At 42.5% G+C, this 13,631-nt stretch overlaps 1 protein-coding gene across 3 annotated transcripts in view; it reads right to left on the reverse strand.

The window, feature by feature from the left end:
- Positions 1 to 4,745: 4,745 nt before the first annotated feature.
- Positions 4,746 to 13,631, reverse strand: part of LOC133615509 (E3 ubiquitin-protein ligase rnf213-alpha) — an 85,182-nt gene continuing 76,296 nt past the window's right edge. For all 3 annotated transcript variants that reach the window (XM_061974146.1, XM_061974144.1, XM_061974145.1), the window contains exon 67: positions 4,746 to 5,219. In XM_061974146.1, coding sequence (XP_061830130.1) covers positions 5,057 to 5,219 — 163 coding nt within the window. In that variant the 3' untranslated portion in view covers positions 4,746 to 5,056. The remainder of the gene's footprint in view (positions 5,220 to 13,631) is intronic.

The following is a 13,631-nucleotide window of genomic DNA, read 5'->3' on the forward strand; positions in this document are numbered from 1 at the left end:
CTCTGACACCGATTATACAGGGAGCGAACCGCCACAATAAGACAGTCCGTTACCCCATACTCTCTGAGCACTCCCCACAGGACTTCCCGGGGTACACGGTCGAATGCCTTCTCCAAGTCCACAAAGCACATGTAGACTGGTTGGGCAAACTCCCATGCACCCTCAAGGACCCTGCCGAGAGTATAGAGCTGGTCCACAGTTCCACGACCAGGACGAAAACCACACTGTTCCTCCTGAATCCGAGGTTCGACTATCCGGCGTAGCCTCCTCTCCAGTACACCTGAATAGACCTTACCGGGAAGGCTGAGGAGTGTGATCCCACGATAGTTGGAACACACCCTCCGGTTCCCCTTCTTAAAGAGAGGAACCACCACCCCGGTCTGCCAATCCAGAGGTACCGCCCCCGATGTCCACGCGATGTTGCAGAGTCTTGTCAACCAAGACAGCCCCACAACATCCAGAGCTTTAAGGAACTCCGGGCGGATCTCATCCACCCCCGGGGCCTTGCCACCGAGGAGCTTTTTAACTACCTCGGCAACCTCAGCCCCAGAAATAGGAGAGTCCACCACAGATTCCCCAGGCCCTGCTTCCTCATAGGAAGACGTGCTGGTAGGATTGAGGAGGTCTTCGAAGTATTCTCTCCACCGATCCACAACATCCGCAGTCGAGGTCAACAGAGCACCATCCCCACCATACACGGTGTTGACACTGCACTGCTTCCCCTTCCTGAGGCGGCGGATGGTGGTCCAGAATTGCTTCGAAGCCGTCCGGAAGTCTTTTTCCATGGCCTCACCGAACTCCTCCCATGTCCGAGTTTTTGCCTCCGCGACCGCTGAAGCCGCACACCGCTTGGCCTGTCGGTACCTGTCTGCTGCGTCAGGAGTCCCATGAGCCAAAAGAACCCGATAGGACTCCTTCTTCAGCTTGACGGCATCCCTCACCGCCGGTGTCCACCAACGGGTTCTAGGATTACCGCCACGACAGGCACCAACTACCCTGCGGCCACAGCTCCAATCGGCCGCCCCGACAACAGAGGTACGGAACATCGTCCACTCGGACTCAATGTCCAGCGCCTCCCTCGTGACATGTTCAAAGTTCTTCCGGAGGTGGGAATTGAAACTCTCTCTGACAGGAGACTCTGCTAGACGTTCCCAGCAAACCCTCACAATGCGTTTGGGCCTGCCAGGTCTGTCCGGCATCCTCCCCCACCATCGCAGCCAACTCACCACCAGGTGGTGATCGGTAGAAAGCTCCGCCCCTCTCTTCACCCGAGTGTCCAAAACATGAGGCCGCAAATCCGATGACACAACTACAAAGTCGATCATGGAACTGCGGCCTAGGGTGTCCTGGTGCCAAGTGCACATATGGACACCCTTATGTTTGAACATGGTGTTTGTTATTGACAATCCGTGACGAGCACAAAAGTCCAATAACAAAACACCACTCGGGTTCAGATCCGGGCGGCCATTCTTCCCAATCACGCCTCTCCAGGTTTCACTGTCGTTGCCAACATGAGCGTTGAAGTCCCCCAGTAGAACGAGGGAATCACCCGGGGGAGCACTCTCCAGTACTCCCTCGAGTGAATCCAAAAAGGGTGGGTAATCTGAACTGCCGTTGGGCGCGTAAGCGCAAACAACAGTCAGGACCCGTCCCCCCACCCGAAGGCGGAGGGAGGCTACCCTCTCGTCCACCGGGTTGAACTCCAACGTGCAGGCTTTGAGCCGAGGGGAAACAAGAATTGCCACCCCAGCCCGTCGCCTCTCATTGCTGGCAACGCCAGAGTGGAAGAGAGTCCAGCCCCTGTCAAGAGAACTGCTTCCAGAGCCCTTGCTGTGCGTCGAAGTGAGTCCGACTATATCTAGCCGGAACTTCTCCACCTCACGCACTAGCTCAGGCTCCTTCCCCCCCAGCGAGGTGACGTTCCACGTCCCAAGAGCTAGCTTCTGTAGCCGAGGATCGGACCGCCAAGTGCCCTGCCTTCGGCTTCCGCCCAGCTCACATCGCACCCGACCTCTATGACCCCTGCTATGGGTGGTGAGCCCATTGGAGGGGGGACCCACGTTGCCTCTTCGGGCTGTGCCCGGCCGGGCCCCATGGGGACAGGCCCGGCCACCAGGCGCTCGCCATCGTGCCACACCTCCGGGCCTGGCTCCAGAGGAGGGCCCCGGTGACCCGCGTCCGGGCGAGGGAAATCTGGGTTCCTTGTTCGTGTTCTTCATAGAGGTCTTCGAGCTGCTCTTTGTCTGATCCCTCACCTAGGACCAGTTTGCCTTGGGAGACCCTACCAGAAGCCCCCGGACAACATAGCTCCTAGGATCATTGGGACACGCAAACTCCTCTACCACGTTAAGGTGGCAGCTCAGAGAGGAGATTATTATTTGTTGCCGTCATCATTAAACAAACAGGTTACTCATCAGTTACTCAGTACTTGAGTAGTTTTTTCACAACATACTTTTTACTTTTACTCAAGTAAATATTTGGGTGACTACTCCTTACTTTTACTTGAGTAATAAATATCTAAAGTAACAGTACTCTTACTTGAGTACAATTTCTGGCTACTCTACCCACCTCTGCACATATGACACTGTCATAGTGACCAGGGTGTGGCATACGAATCGGAACAGTATCATAGCGACCCCGTTTCTGCCGTAGCAAATAACTCTTAATTTTAACACGGTCACATTATGATGCACCGACAGTTTCATCATAGTGACCAAAAGTATGATAGTGTTCCGATAGTTTATTGTATGCGGCGCCATGGTCACTATGACAACTGCTTGTCGGTACATCTTATGGGGCCTGTGTTGAAAACAAGAGTTTTTGCTGCGGCAGAAACGTGGTCGCTATGACACTGTTTCGGCAGCTTATCGTATGCGATCTGGTCACTATGACCGTGTCAGATGTGACCGTGTTAAAGGCAATCCCAGTTAGGGGAATATAACCATGACTAATCCATAAGAACTAACATTTTGTTAGCTCTTTGTAATGACTGTCAGTATGTACATGTAATAATGAAATATTGATTCATCATGCATTAGGACGGTCTCCTCAAAGAAACACTAACATACATAATGTTTAAAGACATAGTTATGGACTCTGCACAAGATGGTTCTATTACGCGCCATTGTAATACTCTGGTCAGCCTGTAGGGGTCATAAATCATTAAAGTTAAAGTAAAAAGTTTAAGTACCAATGATTGTCACACACACACTAGGTGTGGCGAAATGATTCTCTGCATTTGACCCATCACCCTTGATCACCCCCTGGGAGGTGAGGGGAGCAGTGGGCAGCAGCGGTGGCTGCGCCCGGGAATCATTTTGGTGATTTAACCCCCAATTCCAACCCTTGATGCTGAGTGCCAAGCAGGGAGGTAATGGGTCCCATTTTTATAGTCTTTGGTATGACTCGGCCGGGATTTGAACTCCCAACCTACCGATCTCAGGACGGACACTCTAACCACTAGGCCACTGAGTAGGTGGGACTACAACCAAAATGGCGGAGAGCTAGCAAAAAACTACAAAATTAGAATGTCGGAAGGATATGATGTATACTTCCTGTTTCTGGTTTAGACCATGCCCACTTCCGGGGTCATAAATCATTGCCCCGCTGCGCCTCCCTTAACTAGTGAGACCATGGAGGCCACGCCCTCACTTCCGGTCATAAAACAATCACCCGCAGCCCCCGCTGACCTCCCTTTATAGGAACTACTCCATTCTTCTGTCAGCCACCTCGTACTTGCCGTCCATCCATCCATCCATCCATCCATTTTCTACCGCTTGTCCTTTTCAGGGTCGCGGGGGGTGCTGGAGCCTATCTCAGCTGCATTCGGGTGTATATTAAAAATTAGAATGCATAAAAAAAGATAAATATGTTTACTTGTCTGACATATAGACTGTGAATGATATAATTGTTGTTGTTTTTTTTTAAAAGCACAGCTCCCCTCTAAAGGTGCTGATTTCATACAACAGGAATATACTGTACAAGTAAATTATTTTGGGGGCCACATTTCCAGACTTCTCTCCAGTCACTATTACCGTATTTTTCGGAGTATAAGTCGCACCGGAGTGTAAGTCGCACCTGCCGAATATGCATAATAAAGAAGGAAAAAAACATATATAAGTCGCACTGGAGCCCCGGCCAAACTATGAAAAAAACTGCGACTTATAGTCCGAAAAATACGGTACTCTTTTTTGTTTGTTACGGAGAACCAGAAGACATTTGAAGGTTTTATTTTGGCAAACTTACTCTGCTGTTTTCAATGACTTTTTGCAAAGTAGCTGGTCAAAGATCACTTCTATCAAGTTTTTTTAAAACTGAACTCACAAGTCACCAGTTGAACAGCCCAAATTACAAAAAAAAAGAGGACCTATAACGGAACCTTGATGAACACTACTAGGATACCTAAGTAAACAGAACAAACGACTACAGACTGCATCTGAATTAAACAAGCTACAGTAACAACTTACAACTTATAACTGCCAAAAAGGAGAGGACTTAAAGAGGTGCCGTGAGGAACGCGTCAGTTATGTAAATCACAATGTTTGGGCCCCAGTGTTCTATGTTTGCTAGCAAGGCTAAAATGGCAATGCAAGGATCTGCCAACGTGTTTACCGTGGTCCAAGTTCCTCTATTCAACAGGAGCACTCTCCTCTTTTTAGGGATTTGCTGCAAGAATCTTCGTCTCCCAGGTTTGAACCGAACCTGGGGGTGTCATTATAAAAGTTACAAGGCAGGATACTGAAGAATTAAGCTTAAGAATGTTGTATTAAGAAGGCACATTATAATGGAACTGAAAATACAGCAAGGCAACTTGGTCAATTGTACCAAATAAGGCTACAGTACATATAACACTTGTCTTCAGCTTCCATGGAACATCACATCATTGGTGCAGTAAATATCGACTATAGTGAAGAAAATAGAAAAAGATTGAAAATGGTTTCTACTACATTTCTAGAAGTCTGTCAGCCATCCGTTGCACTTCAAAACGTTTGGCCCGTGAGGAATGTAAACATGATCATGTGACAAGGCAGACTTAAAGAAGGAAGGCCGTTCCCTCTCATCCTATTTGCCTTCGGCTGCGCTCTTGCTTGATGGCGTTGATGAACTTCCAGGTTTCCACACAGTGACAAAGGCAGATCTCAGGCGGGAAGTGTTTCTCCAGGTCAGGAGGAAAGTCCAGGTCTTTGCGCATCATGTACGCCTCCAGAGAGTCCTTCAGGCTTGTAAGAGACAAAAACAGGACCTTTAATTCAAGAACGAGGATCTACCTCACGCAAAAATAAAAGCACCTGCTTGACTTAAATATACAATTTATGTTTAAACCGATAATTCTACAGCCCTAATCCAAGGTAGAGCAAATATTATCATCATATTGTCAAAATAAAAACATTTGATTTCCAAAAGAGATCAGCACTGTCATCTAAAATGTCTTCATGGTTGTTTGCCGAAGCAACTGGTTAAAAGAAGAGTAAATGCAGACATAAATGCACTTTGAGTTATGTTTATGGATGTGTTTAGTACTTTATTATTATTATTGCTATACATCAAAACTTTCTTTTTGCATTATTATTGCAGAATTCACACTGTTACCAAGTTTTAATCAACGAAATGTTGTACATTCAAGTTTTTCGTGTGACATTCTGACAATAAAACTGCATTTGTGTTCAAATATTAGTCATTGCTAACATGAATTTAAATTATATGAGCAAGTAATTCACTGCGAATAATCACAAAAATCACGAAAGATTAATCTGATTGTACAAATTCATCATTTGACAGCACTAATACTGTACATAACAGTAGCAGTAGGTATTGTGTAGATCAGTGGTCCCCAAACACCGGGTGGCCCGGTACCGGTCCGTGGATCGATTGGTACCGGGCCGCACAAGAAATGTAAAAAAATAAAAATAAATATATAACTTTTTTTTTGTTTGTTATTTATTAAATCAACATAAAAAACACAAGATACACTTACAATTAGTGCACCAACCCAAAAAACCTCCCTCCCCCATTTACACTCATTCACACAAAAGGGTTGTTTCTTTCTGTTATTAATATTCTGGTTCCTACATTATATATCAATATAGATCAATACAGTCTGCAAGGGATACAGTCCGTAAGCACACGTGATTGTATTTTTTCATGACAAAAAATAAATAAATAAATACCATACACCCCCCCTAGATATAAAAATTCAAGCGTTGACCGGTCCGCAGTTACAAAAAGGTTGGGGACCACTGGTGTAGATCCATACAAATGCAATATTTTGTCACATCGTGCATAACTGCAGCAAGTACCAGTTGTCGTTTATCAGGAGGCAGTCCTTCATTTTTAAATATTGTTATAACAAAGTGCGAGCTCGACTTAAGAGTGCTCAACTTGATTGTTTTGAGACATATTACATGAGTTTGTAAACAATACCGTATTTTTCGGACTATAAGTCACAGTTTTTTTCATAGTTTGGCCGGGGGTGCGACTTATACTCAGGAGCGACTTATGTGTGAAATTATTAACACATTACCGTAAAATATCAAATAATAATATTTTGCTCATTCACGTAAGAGACTAGACGTATAAGATTTCATGGGATTTAGCGATTAGGAGTGACAGATTGTTTGGTAAACGTATAGCATGTTCTATATGTTATAGTTATTTGAATGACTGTTACCATAATATGTTACGTTAACATACCAGGCACGTTCTCAGTTGGTTATTTATGCCTCATATAACGTACACTTATTCAGCCTGTTGTTCACTATTCTTTGTTTATTTTAAATTGCCTTTCAAATGTCTATTCTTGGTGTTGGGTTTTATCAAATACATTTCCCCAAAAAATGCGACTTACACTCCAGTGCGACTTATATGTTTTTTTCTTTCTTTATTATGCATTTTCGGCCGGTGCGACTTATACTCCGGAGCTACTTATACTCCGGAAAATGCGGTAACCAAAACGACCAAACTTGTTTTCGTAGTACAAAGAACAAGAAAAATACAAATAACAATCTAATCACTGTAGTATCGTTTATACCAGGGGTCCCCAAACTTTTTGACTCCGAGGCCGCATTGGGGTAAAACAATTTGGCTGGGGGCTGCGTTATATATATATATATATATATATGTAAATGTGTGTGTATATATGTATATGTAAATGTGTATATATGTGTGTGTTTATATGTATATGTCTATGTACATGTCCATGTGTATATATATATGTATGTGTATATATATATATATATGTATATATATATATATATGTATCAGTGTTTCCCACACATTCATTTATTTGTGGCGGCCCGCCACGAAAGAATTACGTCCGCCACAAATGGATTTTTCGGCTTTTGACTCGCTCGACCGCTCATAAAAGCAATGGGACTGTCTGTGAATGTTGCTTGTAGTTACACCTCCGGTGCAGTAGGTGGCGGTAGCCTACTATGCATTGTAACTCCGCCAATAGCACTTAATTCACCTGGTGGGCCAGAAGAAGAAGAAGAAGAAGAGGGACGGACGGACGGGATTAAAATACTCGCCGGCTACTTTTCATAATGATGGCGCTTCCTACGTTTCTACCTCAAACGTCCAAAAGCTGCTGAAAGCCTTGATCCAGGATGCCATGGGGGAAAAAAACTTAAATGGTGCCTTTTGGCGATAGTTAGCAGCTTGGTGGCTCATAGCCGGCTAGCTAACGCTTGCTAGCGTGATAGCACTGCTTCATTTTTACAGGTGTTATAGGTAGATAGGTTATAACTGCATCGCTCCCGGCTCGTCATATATTTAACGTTAATCCGCAATTTCACCGAGCGTTTCACTGACAGTGAGCAGCCTGACGCTGCTTCATTAACACCGCCGCTGTTTGACTGTCAATAAACACACATGGACTGAAGCTAAATTGTCCACTGTCCACTGCAGCATGTGAATGCAATGAAAAGAATAAAATCTGAGCCAACCAGCTGTTAAAATGTTGTCCAGGTTAATGTTTTGGCCATTAAAGGCCCTTCATTTCAAGATTTCAACTGTGATCGGGCTTTAAACAGGTGGCTGACCTGTTCAGATGAGTGTAACTGCTACTGGTCAAATAATGTGAAGTAGCATTTAATTTTACATGTATGCAATGCCATTTAAATGTAATTATAGATAATAATAATAATAATAATAATAAATACTGTGTAGTGTTGTAAATAGTCAACGGGAAGAATTTTAGTAAGATACAAGCCATGATCACTACACAGCCAGAAAAAAACCTAGGCAGGACAAGTAAAAATATTAGGGCAAGTAGATTTGAGAAGTCAGGCAAGTAGAAAAAAACCTTAACGTTGAACCCTGCATGTGTTGAGCTGCTGCCGCTTAAGGTTCGACGGCACTGTACATAGAGCGGTTCTGCTCGTTAGTAATAAATTCTAATGTTGGATGTTCACTCCTTCACACAGATGAGTATAGAAAAATATTTTCAACGGCCGAAAAGGGCTCGACTTGGAGAGGAGGTAGGCCTACAGTCCGGACCACAGGTGCGACCTGTTCAGCAGCAGCAGCAGGAGGAGGAGGAGGAGGAGGTTGACTGACTGTGGCAGGACACCTCTGCCTCTGTTTCACTTCATGTTGCTGGTAAATAATATGGTTGTAGTAGTAGACTAAAGTTAAATTATTTAGTATTCACTAATTAAAGGGGCAGAGCTTTAAGAGACATTTTAGCTTTTATATTTTATAAGATATATTTTTTGTAAGAACCACAATTAATAAATATATTTCAGTGAATCACTAATTGTTCAAATCTGTATATAAATATGTACATAAAATGTTGTAATTATATTCCAACTCCGCGTTCTTCTTGGTCATCGCCGCTGCCGCCGCCACCCCCCACCCCCCGACCACACCACCACAAATAGATGCCTGTCCTGTGGGAAACACTGTATATATATACCGTATTTTCCGCACCATAAGGCGCCCTGGGTTAAAAGCCGCGCCTTCAATGAACGGCATATTTCAAAACTTTGTCCACCTATAAGCCGCCCGGTGTTGTAAGCCGCATCTAACTGCGCTAAAGGAATGTCAAAAAAACAGTCAGATAGGTCAGTCAAACTTTAATAATATATTAAAAACCAGCGTTCTAACAACTCTGTTCACTCCCAAAATGTACGCAAATGTGCAATCACAAACATACGTATATCAACATGGACAGAGCTGCGTGAAAAAAGCCACCCGGCCTCTTCGCGTAAACTTAAACTTACCTTAACCACTCGCTCATCTTTTCTTCATCCATCCCTTCGAGTTAGCTTTTATGATGACGCCGGCTGGAAAGGTCTCTTTTGGCAAGGTCTTCCTTTTGAATATCACCATGGGATTTTCTGGCCATTAGCATGGCAAGCTAGAACCACAGTGAAGGATGACTTCTCATTCCCTGTGGTGCGAATATTCACCGTACGTGCTCCCGTTGTATCCAGTGCGGTTCACAGGAATATCAGTTGCTGTGAAATAGTACCGGTAATCCGTGTGCGGATGGAGAGATTGCGTCTTTTCATGAACCGGATCCCTGACGCTTAGTAGGAGCCATTTTGTGGTCTTTACAGATGTAAACACACAAAGGAAATGAAACGTACGGTGATATCCGCGCGCTTTTTCTTCTTCTACGCGGGCGGGTGGTTGCTTACAGTAGAAGAAGAAGCGCTTCCTGTTCTATGGGGGCGGGTGCTTACCTTGGCGGTTGCTTGCGTAGAAGAAGAAGCGCTTCCTGTTCTACCGGGAAAAAAGATGGCGGCTGTTTACCTAAGTTGCGAGATCGAAACTTTATGAAAATGAATCTTAATATTTATCCATATATAAAGCGCACCGGGTTAAAAGCCGCACTGTCAGCTTTTGAGTAAATTTGTGGTTTTTAGGTGCGGCTAATGGTGCGGAAAATACGGTATGTATATATATATATATATATATATATATATATATATATATATATATATATATATATATATATATTTATTTATTTATTTATTCATACATATATATTCCTCGCGCACTAATTGAATTAAAGAGCGCACTTGCTGCATGTCAAATTATCGATGGTAAAATTCATTTTTAGACAATATGATTTGCCTGAGTGGCTAGGAGACGGTAGAAAATACAAAAAAAAAAAAAAAAAAAAAATATATATATTTTATTTTTTTTTTTAAACTCGGGACTTCCCGCGGGCCGGATTTTGGACGCTGGGGGGCCGTATCCGGCCCGCGGGCCGTAGTTTGGGGACCCCTGGTTTATACACTGATACACGGTATCGATAGTATGGACATCTGGATTGATCAGTCCGACTTTACATTGCAGCTTTAGCTTCTTGTGTCGTCCTGCTCAGTTTGTGTGTGTGTAGCATGTTTAGCCATTCATCTTTCTCTAGTCCTCCATAATGGCACTTGAAAGAAAGTTAGTTTTATGTTAGGGTGATGAGGATTAGCAGCTAAGAAGCAACTTTGCACTGTGGATAGACAATTAATTATTACATAATTCCATTCATCCATTTCCTACCGCTTATTCCCTTCCGGGTCCCGGGGGGTGCTGGAGCCTAGCTCAGCTACAATCGGGCGGAAGGCGGGGTACACCCCGGACAAGTCGCCACCTCATAATATTTTTAATAAATATTAACATCTTGATAAATAATACATCTGAGCCGGTGTTCTGCAAGACATGCACCCTCTTGGAATTCATGCAACCCCTGCAAGTGTGTAACAAAGGATAATGAAATGCAATTATTGATCCACAGGGGAAATTGTTCCACACAGTAGATCAGTTACAAAGGATGGAAAGGGTACCGATGGAAAGGATAATGCAGGTATAAAGTAGACGAAAAATGTACCTTAGTATCAATATAAAATATAACATATGTAATATTTACATATTATATATACAGTATAAAATATATACTGATATATTATATTATTATATTATATTGCTATAAGGATGGAATAGATTGATATGTATTCCTAACATACAAATATATCGATCATATTTCGATCTAACATCATTTTGAAAGATAATTAATCAATTTAATCAACACTAGATTTAAACGTTACATGAGTCTGCCGCCCGTCTGTGGTGTCATCGCCACACGTCATCAAAACACTTTGGCAGATATCAGCAGGTGAACAAGAAATAAACGAGCCACCATTGTGGAAACACTTAGGGCCTGATTTCTAAGATCCAAATACCACACGCATACAAAAAATAAAATTGTTGGTTCTATGAGGCATGTTGCGTGTGATCTACTAAAACTGCGTGTGCAAATGAACAGTGGTGCAGAGCGCCTTATTTAAATGAGGATTTTGCGTGTGTACGAGGCTTTTACCACAGAGACACTTGATCACTTGCTGCACATTTACGTCATCATGTTTTTACCTGTGTGGGACGTGTTCAACCAGCAGCACACATCTATAATCTGTAACACCTTTTCTGAATCGCAAGCCAGACAACATAAGATCTACTATGGACTGGACTTTCACAATATTATGTCAGACCCACTCGACGTCCATTGCATCCGGTCACCCACATATGCGGTCCTCTCCAAGGTTTCTCACAGTCATTCACATCGACGTCCCATTGGGGTTGTGAGTTTTTCCTTGCCCTTATGTGGGCTCTGTACCGCGGATGTCGTTGTGGCTTGTGCAGCCCTTTGAGACACTTGTGATTTAGGGCTATATAAATAAACATTGATTGATTGAAAAACCTATGCACACTGACAACGCCGCATTTGTGCGTCTGGAATGAATCAAACGCAAGAAAAAGCATAATGGAAGACGTCTTTTCATGTATGAGGTATATTAAAGTAATATATTTCCTAAATTTAAAAAAACTAACTAAAAAAACGCAGACACAAAATGCATCAGTTGAATTCATTTTAACCAGCTCCCTAAGTCATCCAGCAGCTATAAAATTATAAAAGGAAATTGCTGAATAGACAATATGTCTAATATTTTTTATTTTTGTCCATCCAAATACCGTATTTTTCGGAGTATAAGTCGCTCCGGAGTATAAGTCGCAACGTTTACCAAACAATCTGTCACTCCTAATCGCTAAATCCCATGAAATTTTATACGTCTAGTCTCTTACGTGAATGAGCTAAATAACATTATTTGATATTTTACGGTAATGTGTTAATAATTTCACACACAAGTCGCTCTTGAGTATAAGTCGCAACCCAAGCCAAACTATGAAAAAAACTGCGACTTATAGTCCGAAAAATACGGTATGTTGGCATACATGCGTAGGACAGAGGATTCTCGTCTGTCCACCATCTATCTGTGCAGTGCGAGCAGCGATCCTGCAGCTGTGTGTAAATCTGTTGTCAGTTTGCACGTCCTTCTGACACGTGCTAAATAAAAAGTCAAATAGTGCTTGTAAAAAGATGATGAGTGTTGATAAATCACATTGCGCATGGTAAATGTTTTTTTGCATCTTCTCCCAGTATTGAGGGAATTTTGATGATCTACATATATTTTGCATAACAATGAAGAAAGACGCAAAATGGATGGCATGCCTTATTTTGCACACTTAACAGAAGCAATTCAATTGGCATATGTTTAGTTGATCAGCTCTGCGTGTGCTATCAAGTTTGCACGTGTTTTAGTACATGCAAACCTTTCGTAAATCAGGCCCTAAGGCTTTTGCAAAGACATACGTTCTTAAGAAGTCGCTCACTGTTTGCAGGATATGTAGCAAATGGCAACACGACAAATACGAACCACCTGTGGCGGCATGGGATTTCGCACAATGCTGACCACCAAAGCAAAGCAGCGTTCATGGAGCAGCAGCACAAAGAAGGAGTTAGTTTCATTTGCTCTTTTGTTAAAAAATACTGCACTGCTGTTTATTAAAATAAGAGAAGCGGGACAGTTTGAATATTTGTTGAATGTGTTGGTGTGAGGATGATGTCACAGGAGGTTGAATGTGATGTGATGTGGGTAAACAAAGAAAACACAGCAGAAAAAAGGAACTTGTAAATCTACTGCTAATTCAACCTAAAGATGAGTTGGTTGCACTTTATTTTTGATATTAATATTTTATTATTTTATGTTAAAAAACAAAAGCAGTATAAGGTAAATCTACTGTTAAAATGTTGGTTACTGTACTTTTACTGAAAATGTCTTGAATATTGAAAATGTGAACAGAACTCGTTTCCTCTTGTTAAAACAACCTAAAGTGTTAGTTGCACTTTATTCAAATAAGGTGTGAATATATTAGTAATCAATTGTTGTTTACTTGCTTGTTTGTATCCACAATTCATTTATACTTAATTCCCTTACAATAAATAACAGGAATATAGGAAACTTCACCTGCAGTGTCCAGTATCCACTATTTATTTCACAGTCAGACTACTTAATTTTTTAGACTAAAAAGTTACTGAATCGATTTCAACTCGCTGAAATCCTTCTAAAAAATAAAATAGTCCCTGAATCATATCGGCAACCTCGAGTTATGATTTTAATTGAATCGTTGTTAAAAAGACTTGTTACAACCCCAGTAATTGCCTGAGCACGCATCCCTTTTGAAGGAATCTTTCACGCGAGTACAATCTTTAGCATGTAAACACTCGTAAACAGCTGCAGTAAAGAGCAGCTGGGCTTGGCAGCTTATCAGCCGATCAGTTCAGAAAGGCAAAT

Source organism: Nerophis lumbriciformis, linkage group LG22 (assembly GCF_033978685.3).
Source record: "Nerophis lumbriciformis linkage group LG22, RoL_Nlum_v2.1, whole genome shotgun sequence".
In the NCBI taxonomy this organism is placed as follows: Eukaryota; Metazoa; Chordata; class Actinopteri; order Syngnathiformes; family Syngnathidae; genus Nerophis; species Nerophis lumbriciformis.